At 51.8% G+C, this 14,280-nt stretch overlaps 1 protein-coding gene across 4 annotated transcripts in view; it reads right to left on the reverse strand.

Moving 5' to 3' along the window:
* The window catches only part of TACC1 (transforming acidic coiled-coil containing protein 1), a 109,171-nt gene that overhangs the window by 78,406 nt on the left and 16,485 nt on the right, over positions 1–14,280 (reverse strand). The window contains exon 1 of one of the 4 annotated variants that reach the window (XM_081890887.1): positions 559–796. The exons of 1 other annotated variant lie outside the window; for it this stretch is intronic. In XM_081890887.1, coding sequence (XP_081747013.1) covers positions 559–743 — 185 coding nt within the window. In that variant the 5' untranslated portion in view covers positions 744–796. Of the gene's footprint in view, positions 1–558; positions 797–14,280 lie in introns of those variants that run through there. 2 more of the 4 variants (XM_081890889.1, XM_081890888.1) reach the window with 2 other exon arrangements.

Raw genomic sequence — 14,280 nt, forward strand, 5'->3', positions numbered from 1 at the left:
GAGAACCGGCTGCAAGAGGAGAAGGGGGCTCACCTATGGAGCCCCCAAAACAGCCGCTGCGGTAAGTAAAGACATTTTGCCTTTACTCAGAGACACATCTCCACTGGGTATTTCTCTTCCAGGCACAGTAAAGATAGTCAAAAAGTGGTGGAAGGACTAAGACCCAGCTTCTTTGAACACTTCATTCAAGAAACAAAATAGGCATCTAGCACGGTTTTAGCTGCGCATACGCTGTGGATGGATGTGGCAATCAGATCTAAAACAGAGGTTTGCTCCTCACGGATGCCCGATCTGGGCTAATTCACACACGCACCCAGCATGGCAGAGGATGCCCTGCACATGGACCTTCCCACCGAGGCCGGTCCGACGTGCATTTGCCGATCCCCGCGGCCCGTCTGGCCCCCGGCGCCACGGGGAAGCCCGGCCTGGGCAGAGCGGCGCCGGGGACCCGCGAGTAGCCCTCCAGCGCGCAGCCCGCCTGCCCGCCCGCGCCCCGAGCTGCGCCCGGCGCGTCTCGTGTGAAACGGCCCCGTCGAATCCCGAGGGCGCCCGCCTTGCCTGAGACTCAGCGACTTGCTGTCCGCCTGCGCGTCCTCGTCGTCGTCCTCGGGCTGCCCCTGCCCGTCCGCCCCGGCGAGCCCGTCCTGCTCGGGCCCCGCCGCGCCGCCGCCGCGCACGGCCGACCACGTCCACTTGGCCCACTGCACGGGCGACAGCAGCTGCCACGACGAGCTGAACGCCATGGGGACGAGGCTGCCTTCAAAATGGAGGGGCGGCCCAGAGGCGCCGGCAGGAAGGCGCGGATCCGGCGCCGACGGGCTCCGGCGTGAGCGCGGCTTTCCGCTTCTGCGCGCCGCCTCCGCCCGGCTCGCCGCCTCCCTCCCTCGCTCGCTCGCTCGCCGGCGGGAAGGGGATCGGGCCCAAGGGCCGCGCCAGAGGAGCCTCCGCGGACCGGCCGCGCTCGCTCAGCCCATTGCCGCGCCCGCTCCGGCGCCCCAGCGCGGACTCGCCGCCGCCGCCGCCGCGCGGGTGGAGCGCGCCCAATTCGGAGCAGAAGCCGCCCGAGCGCCGCCCCGGCCAGCTCGCCCCGCCTGCACGCGCACGGCCGCTTCGCACGTTACGCTCGGCCATCCAGCGGGCCCGGGGAGGAAGACGGGCAGGTGCCCCAAACACGCCACGTCTGGCGGGGCTGCGGAGGCGCATTCCCGAGGGAGCAGCACGGGCAGCGGGCTGGTCGCCGGGAGAGGAAAGGAGTCGCCATCAGCCGCACCGGCGCCGCGGAGACGGAGAGGCAGGGCCGGAGACAAGGGGCGAGCCTTGGCAGACGACCGCAGCTCCCGGAGCACGGACGAATATCTTTGGCACCCCCAAACTGATCTGCTCGATTTTGTGCCCCCTCAGTTCGGCACCGTGTGCGGGGGAACTTCCCACGCCACCCTAAATCCAGGGCTGCCTGGAGAGAGACAGTCAGGCCCGGCATCCGCACCAGTGGCAGGAAGCAGAGCGAAGCAACGCCCGGGTGCGTCTGCAACAAAGCATGTCTCTCCTGCATGCGTCTCTGCAGCCCCAGCAGGCGCTGCAACCTCCCAACAGCTTGACTTGACCTCCCTTGTCTCCAATGGAGACAGACAGATGCCAACCAACCAGCCTTGCAGGATCAGACCAAAGGCCTTTCCAGACCAGCACTCTGTCCAGCCAGATGCCCCTGGGAACAGTGCCAGATTACCAAATAGGCAGAGTAGGCACCAGCCTCTGGGCCCCATGTGACAACTGCTGAAAATAATATTGATTTGATCTTGGGGGGGGGGGGAGAATTACTTTCAAGCTTTCTTAGTTCAATGTTATGGGGGGGGGGAGATTTCAACTGTCATGGGGTCTCCACAGGGTTTAATCCAGCACTGCCTGGGAACTCTGCAAGCAGGACCTGAGCACAACTTGGTTGCCATTCCCAGTAATGTGGTCCACAGAGGTGTTCTGAGTCCTGCAGTCCAGGTAGTGGATAATGTCCTGGCTCTGGCAACTGATTTGATACAAATGCTGACATCCTCTCTCCTGCGATGTGATATCTGAAGCCACAACCTCACCTTCTCAGGGCTAAGCAACTACAAAAGAAAGTGTCAGCAGAAATGCTTCCATTGCTCTGGCACACTGCTTGACTTTAGGGAAATGCATAACTGGAACAGCTCTTTTGGAGGGGCAAAACAGCACCATGGATTGCTCCACTGAGTACAACACCTGCACATGAAACCAGGCTCTCAAAACATGTCACAAAACAATCTCATTCCTCAGCCCCCACATGCAACCTGCTAACAATCTTACAAAGAAAAACTACCATGTTGGGAAGAGGGTGGATAAGGAAGAGGAGGAAAGCAAACCTCTATAACCAGGCCTTTGGCTGATTAACATTCTATGGCCTTTTGAATGTGTTTGTTGGAGAGGGGCTTCCTGGTTTGTTTTGTTCTAATAATAATACATTTTGCTTTTGTACAATAGGATCGTTTCTACACACTCACACACACCTCTCTCCTCCACGGAGGTCAGCAGGAGTTCTTAATGGAACTCAAGGACATATTTGAGCCAGGAGAAAACCCTGATGGAGGAGGGTATGAAGAATGGCTACTGAAGGATGTGACCTGAAGAGAAAGGGAGCGTTTTTCAAACAGGTTGTTTCAAACAGTGTTACTAGAGATGTCTGCAATGAGATATATATAACATTATTATAGATTATTTGGGGGGTGGGACCCCCCTAAAAATTAATAAATGGCAGGATTTTTATTAATTGGGATATGGATGAAAGTACAAGCTGCAGAGCTGCATTCTGGGAAGAAGAAGGAGGAAAGAAGATTGGGATCCATCTTGGGCAGGTTGGCTGCAGGCTGGCTGGGAGAGATGCCTTGGACTCCAGGGTTGCACTGCCATGGGGGACAATCTCCTCTTGAAATGACCAAGCTGTAAGATCTGGGCTCTCTCCATGCAGACGTGTAAAAAGGTGAATAAGCCACAGTTCTTAAATCTACAACAGTCTCTGCCATGTGTCAATTCTCCAAAGGAACACAGACGCGGTGAGCACCTGGAGCCCCATGGACTCTTGCTGCAGCTCAGCAGAGAGTGGGGGAGGCACCCGACTTTTGTAGCAAGATCTGTATTGGCAAGGAAACTCCTTATTCAAGGAGGGTTAAAGCTGCAGATCCCCTGTGCCTGCTTGCTTTTCAGGATATGTTCATGCATTGAGAGGTCAAAAGATGGCCGGCAGAGAAGGCAAGACACCATGGCGGCCAACATGCCACCCAGACAAATGACACTTCCATAGAACAATGCCATCTGGATGACAAGTCTACTCCAAGGGAGTCCATTAAACTTCAGCAAAGGGAGGCTGCCTAGAAATCAAGGGGAAGGATGGGTTCATGATAACATGCAGTGTGCATTTCCCTTACTACTGAGTAATCTTATCCCTTCCTTCATGAGGAAGCACAGGGAGTACAACTGTAAAATGGCAGGCAGGTCCCTTCTCATCCTGCAGACTTCACTCAGCTGAACACTTCTCAAAGAGATCATAGAACTCCATAATTGTGTAGCAGGAAGGGATTCCCAAGAGCCCTCTACAGCCCCCCTGCAATGCAGGAAGCACAGCTCAAGCATCCCTGACAGATGGCCACCCAACTTTTGCTTGAAAAGCCCCCAGCTGCCCTCCCTTTAGTTGCTACAGACTTTGGTGACCCGTCCAGCTGTGCTAGTTGCCTTTGGTGCTAATGCAATCTCTAATGCAATCTCCAGAGTACAGGCACAGCCCAAGATTCTTGGCATTATTGGAGTCCCCTTTCCCTTTGGGCAGGAAGTCCATTTCAACTGCCCCCCTGGAGAAAAACCTCTCTCTCCAGCGAGCCTGGAGACCAGCCCCCCCCATGGCAAGTCTGGGATGTGGGCTTATCCAGAGGCATTGTGGGGCGGCAGCAGCAGCAGCAGGACACAAAGCTTGCTGCCCTGGAGGATGCGGGCAATGACCTCTGGAGATGCTCATGTCAATAAGGCATGCGGATGGATCGCCTATGAGAAATGGTTGCCAGGGTCGATTTTTCTGTCAGAACAAAAGGACGGGGGGGGGGGACATCTGTTTTAAGCAATTCTTCACACAATGATTGTTGCAAGGGAAGACAGGGAGCAATTTCCCCCTCCTATAGCCACACAGTCAGATCACCCCCCATTACAACTCTAAGGTTCATGAGGCAGACGTTGGTGCCAATTTTCTTATAAAAGCCCCTTCCCCAGGAATAGCTTATGTGCAACTGGTTGCAACACTTGGTAATTTGGCTCGCAGCACAGGAGCCCCACGGGACCCTGCAGATAATGCTGCAAAACAGAAGGAGAGGAGCAGATGCTGCAGAGCTCAACTTTCTCCTGACTGCCAAAAGTCAGGCCGCAGAATAGCAAATTCCTTTACAGTACTTGCTAGATGAGGACCAGGAGAAGCTGCAGCCAATCTGGAGGAGGGCATTAGCAACATCCTCCAGTTGTCTGGGCAGGACATCATGTGCTGCCAAGAAGAGAGACTCCTGCCAGGTGAGCCAGAAGAGAGGGCAGGCGAGGGGGGCGCCACAAAAGACTCACAGGCATGTTCTTCCTCCAAATCCCAGGTCAGGCTAGGATTACTCTATGGCGGTGGTGGCAGACCTATGGCGCGCGTGCCAGAGGGGGCACTCCAGAGCCCTCACCCCAGCGCAGAGCCGGCAGAAGGCAAGGGCAGCCCGTCGAGTCCTCAGCTCAACTTGTGTCGGAGTAGAAGTGCCTCGGATAGGGTGGGGGGGGTGTGCAGAATGGAGCCACAACCTCCAGGGTGCACATTTTCCCTTGGGGAGCCTCCGTTGTGGGTGGGGAGGGCATAGCGCTATGCACGCGCTCAGAAGCGCACTGCTGCGTTGGGGGGCCGCCGAGGTTTCCAAGCAGCCACTTTCCTCCTGCCGCTGCTGCGAGGTTGAGGCTTTACACACCCTGCGGTGTGGGAGCGGAGTCCGAAGTGGAGTGGAGGCTTCGTGGTGCATCTGAGGAAGCACGAAGCCTCCACTTCTGAGAGATTCCAGCCATGCTCCTGCTTGCTCGCAAGTAGGAGCGGGATGGGGCAGTTCAGCTGGGGAGTGCCTAGCTGCCTTCAGGTGGTGCAGGGGCTCTCAGATGCAGCTTCTGGGCTGCCTCCACCTTCCCCAACCTCAGCAACTATTCAGCCTGGCTGCCTTCACAGGGCTGCAGGGGATCTCATGCGGAGGTGGGGACTCTTTTAAACTTCTCCCTTGAGGGGAGTGCAGCCGCGAACCCCTCAATGGAAAGTGTGATGGAGCCTGCACCTCCCCAGCTGAGCAGCCCCGATCCAGCTCCTGTTCCTGTGCAAGCAGCAACACTGCCTAGCGGAGCAGCCCAACCCAGGAGCCGGAGCAGGAGCAGGCTGGGGGGGGGGGCGGGGCGGCGGCGGCGGCATCCCTTGCCTGCTCGCCCCAGCCCAGCCTTCCCTCACTCAGCGCCTCCGGAGCTGGAGGATGGGGCGGTTGCTGTTGTGGCAGTGGAGGGGCCCAGCACTGGAGGGTAGCCCGTGCCTGCTCACTTGCTGCTCAGCCCGCCTTCCCTCTGAAAATGGAAGTGTGGCACTCAAAACGGAAGTTATACTCAGAACAGAGCAAGGGCTCTGGAAAAAGTTTGAAAACCGGAACACTCATTTCCATGTTTGAAGTGTTTGGGTTCCAAGTAGTTTGAGAACTAAGCAGTTCGAAAACCGAGGCACCACTGTGTTGCTGCGCCAACCTCCGCTGCTAAACTAAAATCTCAGTACTGTATTCAGGTTAAATTGCCGTGTTGGCACTTTGCGATAAATAAGTGGGTTTTGGGTTGCAGTTTGGGCACTCGGTCTCTAAAAGGTTCGCCATCAGTGCTCTATGGTAAAGGGAACACAGCCCCAAAGGATCCGGAGGGCTGCTGTGTGCTCAGAAGTGGAGCATCTGCTCTGCAGGCAGAAAGTCCCAGGTTCAGTTTCAAAAGGCTTCTCCGTGTATGCCTTTATTTATCTGGAGCACTCGGACCCCCCTTTTCAGCCAAAGAGTCTCCCAGAGGGGCTTACTGACAAGCAGAACAGGACAGTCCTCACCCTCAGGCTTACAGGCTTAAAAAAGCACAATACACAAGGGAAAAGGAACAAGGAGAGAAGAACATTGCATTGTTCCTGCAATGACCAGCAATTCAGAAGGTGAAGAAAGGCCCCGTGGTGGTCAAAAAGACCCCGGAGTAGAAAAGATGTTTATGAAGTACAGGGTGAAAAAATTAAATAGGAATGACGAGCCTCAGAAATAAAGGGCATGGAAATTCACAGAATTCATTTCCCTTGCCAATTCAGGAGAGAAAGTCCATTTGTTTCTCATATTTATGTATAAATACTTAATCTACACTTCCAAAAACACATAAGCAAAAATACAGCTAACATTGAAATTTTGCACTTCTCCAAATTTGGCAACACAGATCTCCAGAATCATATATATTAGGGGAAAGTCTTATAAAAATGAAGATAACATACAACAATGCATGATATGAAGAAAAATCACATGCAAAATTGTATATCTGAGAAGAAATTCCCAACAAAGAACTTCTGAATTTTCAGGACTTTTTTTTAAAAAAACCAAACCCTTGCAGGTGTGGAAATGGGCAGAAGAGAATTTAATATTAGAAAAAAGGAGAAACTGGGAGAAACTGAAACAAAAAGATCTGTCCATGTCTATTCTTGATAACACTGTGTGTTTACTAGATTTAGGTGCTGGAACATGATCCCATCACAGTGGCTGAAATCTTCCCTGAGAGCTGCTCCTTCCCAGCAGAGCATCTCTTCTTGAATGCAGGACAGTCATACTGTGGGAGCATATGAAACATGATGGCACAGCCAATGCCAGGCTCACATGAAAGGGAATTGGCTCCATTTCAATCTGTGCCTTGCCAGAGCTGTTGTCCCTGCCCTTTGCCAAGAAAGGATGGATGTTCAAGCAGGGAGCACCAGAAGGCTTTCCTCTCACAGCCAGCACACGGTTGACCAGCTGCTGCTCAGAGCCTCAGAGCCAAATGCAAACACTCAGAAGCAGAGGAAGCCTCTCTGGCACCCTAGGGGAGCATGCACGCTCGGCAGCCCATACGGACTCTGTGCCCTCAGCCGCTCTACAGCTGGGGGGGGGAGGCAGCAGGCCATCTTGTCACCCTCCCGGGTGGCACCCGAGGTGCGCCACCCCCCACCTTCCTATGTCCCTGCAAACACTTCCACTCAAGGTTAAAATTAAGAAGTTATCTTAGATGTGCGCAGGCCCCCCTTTCTCATTGCAGGCTCCCCCTTTTTAATTGCATATGCACATATGTGAAAGTGAAGTGACTGCCAGATGGAGCACCTAGAACGAAACACAGCAGGCCTCAGCAACAAGAGGCACCTTCTTTCCCAACCTTCTGATGCCTCCTGTAAGCTCTTCTATGCTTAGGCAAATCTACTGAAATTGCACTTTCCAAAACTCAGCCATTCTCCAAATTCTACAGTGTGCTTCTCCAGCCAAGTAATGTGTAAAAAAATGTAGACACCAAACTATGAAAATTTAAAAACAAAAATGGATCAATTAGACAAAATTGCATAATGGGGGAAATTTGCCCTGAAATGCAGATAAATTTTCACAAGCCTTAAAAAAATTACAAACTGACATGGAAATGTGGAGAACTGAATCTGAGGCTGGAAAAAGAAGAAACTGAAACTGTTAGATTCCCCCATCGCTAACAATAGCCAGGACACTGGGCCTCACAAGCGCCGTGGATGAGGGGTGGAGCTGGGTCAGGATAAATGTTCAATGAGCAAAGCATCTGGAGGAGTCCAGAATCTCAGTTGGGATTGAGTTTGGAGTTGTTAAATGCTACCCTCGCTCTGTTGGGAGCTCTAGCAGCAAAACTCACTAGAGGGAGCTTTGAGATGGCTTTTCCAACAGAAAGCACCAGAAAAAGAAGGCTCCCTTCTCCAGAGTCAGAATAGCAAACAGCAGGCCTGTGGTTTTGTTTCTGGAAGAATCTGAGCCATTGAGATTCTCTAGACTCTCTGCAGCCTTGGCTTACTCCCACACCACTTGGCATCAGGGCTGCACACGCACATCCCTCAGCACATAATTTTCCTGTAACCGTAGTTACATAACATTTTTTGCAGTTGCTAAGAAACGTGGAGTGGGAAGAGGCCCTGATGTGGCTGTGAGAAAGCCTGCAAATAAATACAGGAGGAGATAAGCTGTTCTTACAGCAACTGTCCAAGGATTCAGGAAGACAATGCACACTTTATTGGAAATAAGTCTTGCCAAACTCAGTTGGACTTACTTCTGAGTAAACAAGCACAGAAACAGGCTGTGCATCCCCATACACTGACAAAATGTTGTGATAGAAAATGGGTTCAGAGTGGTAGAAGAAACCCCATGTGCTGATTTATTTGGGTGCCTAAAATATTGATGCTGCCAGTTGGGGATGGTAACATCAGAAGCTGCCTTCTAGCAGGTCAAAACATTTATCCATCTAGCCCAGTATTGTCTACTGGAACTGGCAGCACCTCTCCAGGTCTCAGGCACAGGTTTTTCCCCGCCCCTGCCCAGCATCTGCTACCCAATCCTTTATTTAACTAGACCTGGACCTTCTGCACTCAAGCAGGGGCTCTATCCTTTTCTAGCCCTGCATATGACTAGCACAGAATTGCACCAACAAACAATATTTCAGCCAGATCTTAAGACTCTCAGCTTCTCAGTTTAGAAACATCACACATTTCTAGCACTTCAAAGCTCCCCCAGAAAGTACCAAAAGGTGGAGGTCATTCTTGCCAAATCTGAGAAAGTGAAGTATGGTTTTAATAAATTCAACAGGAGAGCAGGAAAAGCCAACATGGTGCCCCCAGATGTTGTTGGACTACAACTCCCATCAGTGGTGTGTGATGAATTTTTTTGTAGGGGAATAGATAGGGCCAGAGATGCCAGCTTGCAAGGACGATGGGGCGGTTTGTGTGTGACATTGCACATACTGTATGAGCATTCCGACTCCCTCCCTAAGCTGGGCAGAAACTTCCTGGGCTTTGGGAAGGAGGTGGCAGAGGAACATTTAGGGGACTACCCTAGTCCGCCTACTCAATAATCATAATCATATATCCTGCCCATCTGGCTGGGTTTCCCCAGCCACTCTGGGTGGCTCCCAATCGAATATTAAAAACACAATACAGCATTGAACATTAAAAACTTCCCTAAACAGGGCTGCTTTCAGGTGTCTTTTAAAAGTAGGATAGTTGCTTATTTCCTTGACATCTGATGGGAGGGCGTTCCACAGGGCAGGCGCCACTACCGAGAAGGCCCTCTGCCTGGTTCCCTGTAACCTCACTTCTTGCAATGAAGGAACCACCAGAAGGCCCTCGGTGCTGGATCTCAGTGTCTGGGCTGAACGATGGGGGTGGAGAGGCTCCTTCAGGTATACAGGTCTGAGGCCATTTAGGGCTTTAAAGGTCAGCACCAACACTTTGAATTGTGCTTCGAAATGTACTGGGAGCCAATGTAGGTCTCTCAGACCGGTGTTATGTGGTCCCAGCAACCACTCCCAGTCACCAGTCTAGCTGCCGCATTCTGGATTAATTGCAGTTTCCGAGTCACCTTCAAAGGTATCCCCACATAGAGCGCATTGCAGTAGTCCAAGCGGCAGATAACTAGAGCATGCACCATTCTGGCAAGACAGTCTGCAGGCAGGTAGGGTCTCACCCTGTGTACCAGATGAAGCTGGTAGACAGCTGCTCTGGACACAGAATTGACCTGTGCCTCCATGGACAGCTGTGAGTCCAAAATGACTCCCAGGCTGTGTACCAGGGGCACAGTTACCCCATTCAGGACCAGGGAGACCTCCACACCAGCCCACCCCCTGTCCCCCAAGAACAGTACTTCTGTCTTGTCAGGATTCAGCCTCAATCTGTTAGTTGCCATCCATCCTCCAACCGCCTCCAGGCACTCACACAGGATCTCCACTGCCCTCACTGGTTCTGATTTAAAAGAGAGGTAGAGCTGGGTATCATTTGCATATCGATGAAAACCCAACCCAAACTTCCTAATGATCTCTCCCAGCGGCTTTATGTAGGTGTTAAAAAGCATGGGGAAAAGGATGGAATCCTGAGGCACCCCACAAGTGAGAGCCCAGGAGTTTGAACACTCATCCCCCAACACTACTTTCTGCACACGGCCCAAGAGAAAGGAGCGGAACCACTGTATAATTGTGCTCCCAGCTCTTCTAGATGGTCCAAAAGGATGTTATGGTCGATGGTATCAAAGGCTGCTGAGAGATCCAGCAGAACTAGGAAACAGCTCTCACCTTTGTCCCTAGCCCACCAGAGATCATCGACCAGCGCGACCAAGGCAGTTTCAGTCCCATGATGAGGCCTGAATCCCAACTGAAAGGGATCCAAATGGTCCGCATCCTCCAGGTGTGCCCGGAGTTGTTGAGCAACCACCTGCTCAATCACCTTGCCCAAGAATGGAAGATTTGGGACGGGGCGATAGTTGGCCATATTGGCCGGGTCTAAAGATGTTTTTTTAAGAAGGGGTTTAATGACCACCTCTTTCAGTGGGTCTGGAAAGGCTCCCTCGCAGAGGGAAGCATTCACCACCCCGCAGAGCCCATCGCCCAGCCCTTCCAGACTCGCTTTCATTAGTCAGGATGGGCAAGGATCAAGGAGACAGGTGGTCGGTTTCACTTGTCCAAGCAGCCTGTTCACAACCTCGGAGGTAACAGATCCCACACAACTTGACCAGACAGAACTCTAGCACTCTCCCACCCCGCCCCTGCTCCCATGGTGGAATCTACCTCTTTCTGAATCTGCAACTTTATCTGCAAAAAACTTTGCAAAAGCATTGCAGGAGATCTTGGGGTCCCTACCAGGCCCCGGTGATGAAGGTTGTTCCGATAGATTGCGAACCACCTGAAAGTGTCTCCTGCTGCTGTTCTCTGCAAATACAATAGAGGCAGTGAAGAAGGTCCTATTTCATAGAATCATAGAGTTGGAAGAGACCACAAGGGCCATTGAGTCCAACCCCCTGCCAAGCAGGAAACACCATCAGAGCACTCCTGACATATGGTTGTCAAGCCTCTGCTTAAAGACCTCCAAAGAAGGAGACTCCACCACACTCCTTGGCAGCAGTCGCTATCGCCACTTGGTAGGCTCGACGTTGAGCTCTAGCCCGTGTCCAGTCCAGTTCAGAATGAGTTTTCCACCACCGACACTCAAGCCATCTCAAAGATTGTTTCATCACCCTCAGCTCAGGGGAAAACCACAGGGCTGTCCGGGCTCCATGCAATCAGAGAGGGCACTTCAGAGCCAGACAGTCAATAGCCCTGGTTAACTCTGCATTCCAGCGGGCCACTAATGAATCAGCTGAAAGGCCATCAGCATGGGATAAAATATCCCCTACCACTCCCTGGAAGCCATTTTGATCCATTTGGATCAATTAAGTGGTGGGAGCGGACCATCCGAATCAGTCCCACCTCCCTGCAGAGGGAAAGGGCTGCAGAGAAGTCCAGTTGCACCAGGCAGTGATCCGACCATGGCACTTCTTTTGTTTCGCTTTTACTTAGTGTCAGATCACCAACATCCATAGAGGTGAACACCAGATCTAAGCCATGTCTACAACTGTGAGTTGGACCAAACTTTTTTAGGGACAGCCCCATGGAGGCCTAACCACAGGCCACTGACTCCCATCATTCCTGACCAATGGCAATGCTGGCTGGGGCTGAGTTGGGAGTTCAAGATACAGAGGGAGGGCACCACATTGTGCCACAGTCTTAGATTTCAATATTGTTATGAATATGTGGGGTGCCTGGACTCCCCTTCTGACTCCGAGACCCCCCTGCTAATTCCTGGCTTTAGTATGTTGAAATACAAGGCAGGAGCCAGCCTGGTGATGGCCCCCTAAAGATGAGTCTTGGGGGACAAAGCGAGTGACTCCGTGTCAAAGGCCTCTGAAGTAGAGTTTTAGAGCTGAAAGGAGAGGAGTTGTTTTTAGAATTGCAGTTGGCTGGGATGTGAGCTGAGAGAGAAAAAGTGGCAGAGCAGAGAGACAGAGGGCCGTGGCTGATTTCTGCTGGCATCCAAGACTGAGACCACAGGAGAAGCAAGAACCTCTTTGTGCGTAATGCTGTGAGTTCCTCCATCGTAGATATGTGTACATAAACCCTATATCACAAGGACACCACAGTCTCTGTTGTGCCTCATTTCCAAAGGAAACGCAAACACTGGTAATCGCCTGGAACCCCTGCAATCTTGCATCACTTGGAGATCAGGGTGGTGTGTCTCCCCCCATGTCTTCCATTCCTTTGCCACTAAAGCACTAGTACCCCCATCCTCAGGACTTCTCAAAGACCCCAAGGCTTAACCAGGAATGTCATGGTGGGACTACCTGGAACATGGTCAAATGAGCTACCTGGAACCGCCAAGCCTTCATGGGCCTCAGAAGGGGCTGGGTGTGTCCTCTCATCCCAGAGAGCTGCCTTGTACTGAGTCACGCTAACAGCTAAGCATGGTCTGCGCTGCCTGGCAGCAGCTCCCAGAGTTTCAGCATGCAGAGCATCAGTTCTGCCATGGAAATCCTGGATGCCCTTCCTCAGCCTCTGGGACTGGGAGCCAGTAAGAAGTCTCTGCCCCGGGCAAAGATGAGGAGCTTGGCCTTTGACTTTTGCTCGCCCAGCAAAGAATGTGTTTCTGCCTTCAGGATTTCAGCCTCCAGCTTCCCCCATTGCTGCCAGCTCCAGCAACTGTCTCCATGCAACCTGGGGTGACAGAGACACCCCCAGAGCTTTGAAGCAGGGATAGCCCAGGCTGAAATTTCCCTATCACTGCTTTGCAGATCTGAGGCACAATTAATAAAGCAACAAGAGAGATGCAAACTGGCATAATTTATTTTAGTTGAACGGTTTCTGATTTGTGGTATGTACGTGGTGCCCTGGAGATGAACTGCAACCGCTGGTGTGACTCAGCTGGCCATGCAGTATATGTTTCAAGTTGCATTTCAGCTGAGAAACAGAGGAGCAATACCAGTTGGAGTGACAGCCAGAGACAGAAACAATACATCCTCAAGGGGTTTGATGCTGCAGGTAGCTATTGGAGAAGGACCCAGGCTCCATCTCCAAAGGCATCTCCCGGCAGGGCTGGAATGCCTCCCGGAGAGCTGCTGCCAGTCAGTGCCAACAATCTAGAGCTCAGTGGACCAATGGCCTGGCTTGGCATGAGGCGCCTTCCTGTGTTCCACAGGATCACAGCTGAAAAGACAACACATTCAAGCCACCTCTCAGTTACACATCTCTGCAGTGTGAGGAACAGACTCTGTTCAAACAAAATGGAACTTCCTTTTCTTTGCAAACACACTGACACTCACTCAGCACCGTTGCTGGGAGACAGCCAGTGCACATCTTAACAGGACCAAATGCAAGAAAGCTCTTCAGCAGGAATACAGAAAAGCAGAATACAGTGGACACACGAGTAGCGAATGTGATCCGTGCGGGAGGCACATTCGCAACCTGCAGTGCCGCATCTGCGCATGCATGGGTCACGATTCGGCACTTCTCTGAATGCGCAAAGCGCGATTTAGCTCTTCTGCGCATGTGCGAGTGCCGAAACCCGGAAGTAACCTGTTCCGGTACTTCTGGGTTTGGCACGGTGTGCAACCTGAAAGCACAACCTGAAGCATCTGTAACCAGAGGTATGACTGTAGAAGACATGACTATCCATCACCCACAGAGGGAGGCAATATCCTTATCATCCTAACTATCCCTCTGACTGTTAGTCGAAATTAAGAGCATATCAAATTAAAAGCAACATTAATAAGGTTTTGTTAGAACTGGATATGGAACAACTGATTGGTTCAAAATTGGGAAAGGAGTACGACAAGGCTGTATATTGTCTCCCTGCTTATTTAACTTATATGCAGAATTCATCATGTGAAAGGCTGGGCTGGATGAATCCCACGCCAGAATTAAGATTGCCGGAAGAAATATCAACAACCTCAGATATGCAGATGACACAACCTTGATGGCAGAAAGTGAGGAGGAATTAAAGAACCTTTTAATGAGGGTGAAAGAGGAGAGCACAAAATATGGTCTGAAGCTCAACATCAAAAAAACAAAGATCATGGCCACTGGGCCCATCACCTCCTGGCAAATAGAAGGGGAAGAAATGGAGGCAGTGAGAGATTTTACTTTCTTGGGCTCCATGATCACTGCAGATGGTGACAG

This window comes from Podarcis melisellensis, assembly GCF_964234715.1.
Source record: "Podarcis melisellensis genome assembly, chromosome: 15".
NCBI lineage: Eukaryota > Metazoa > Chordata > Lepidosauria > Squamata > Lacertidae > Podarcis > Podarcis melisellensis.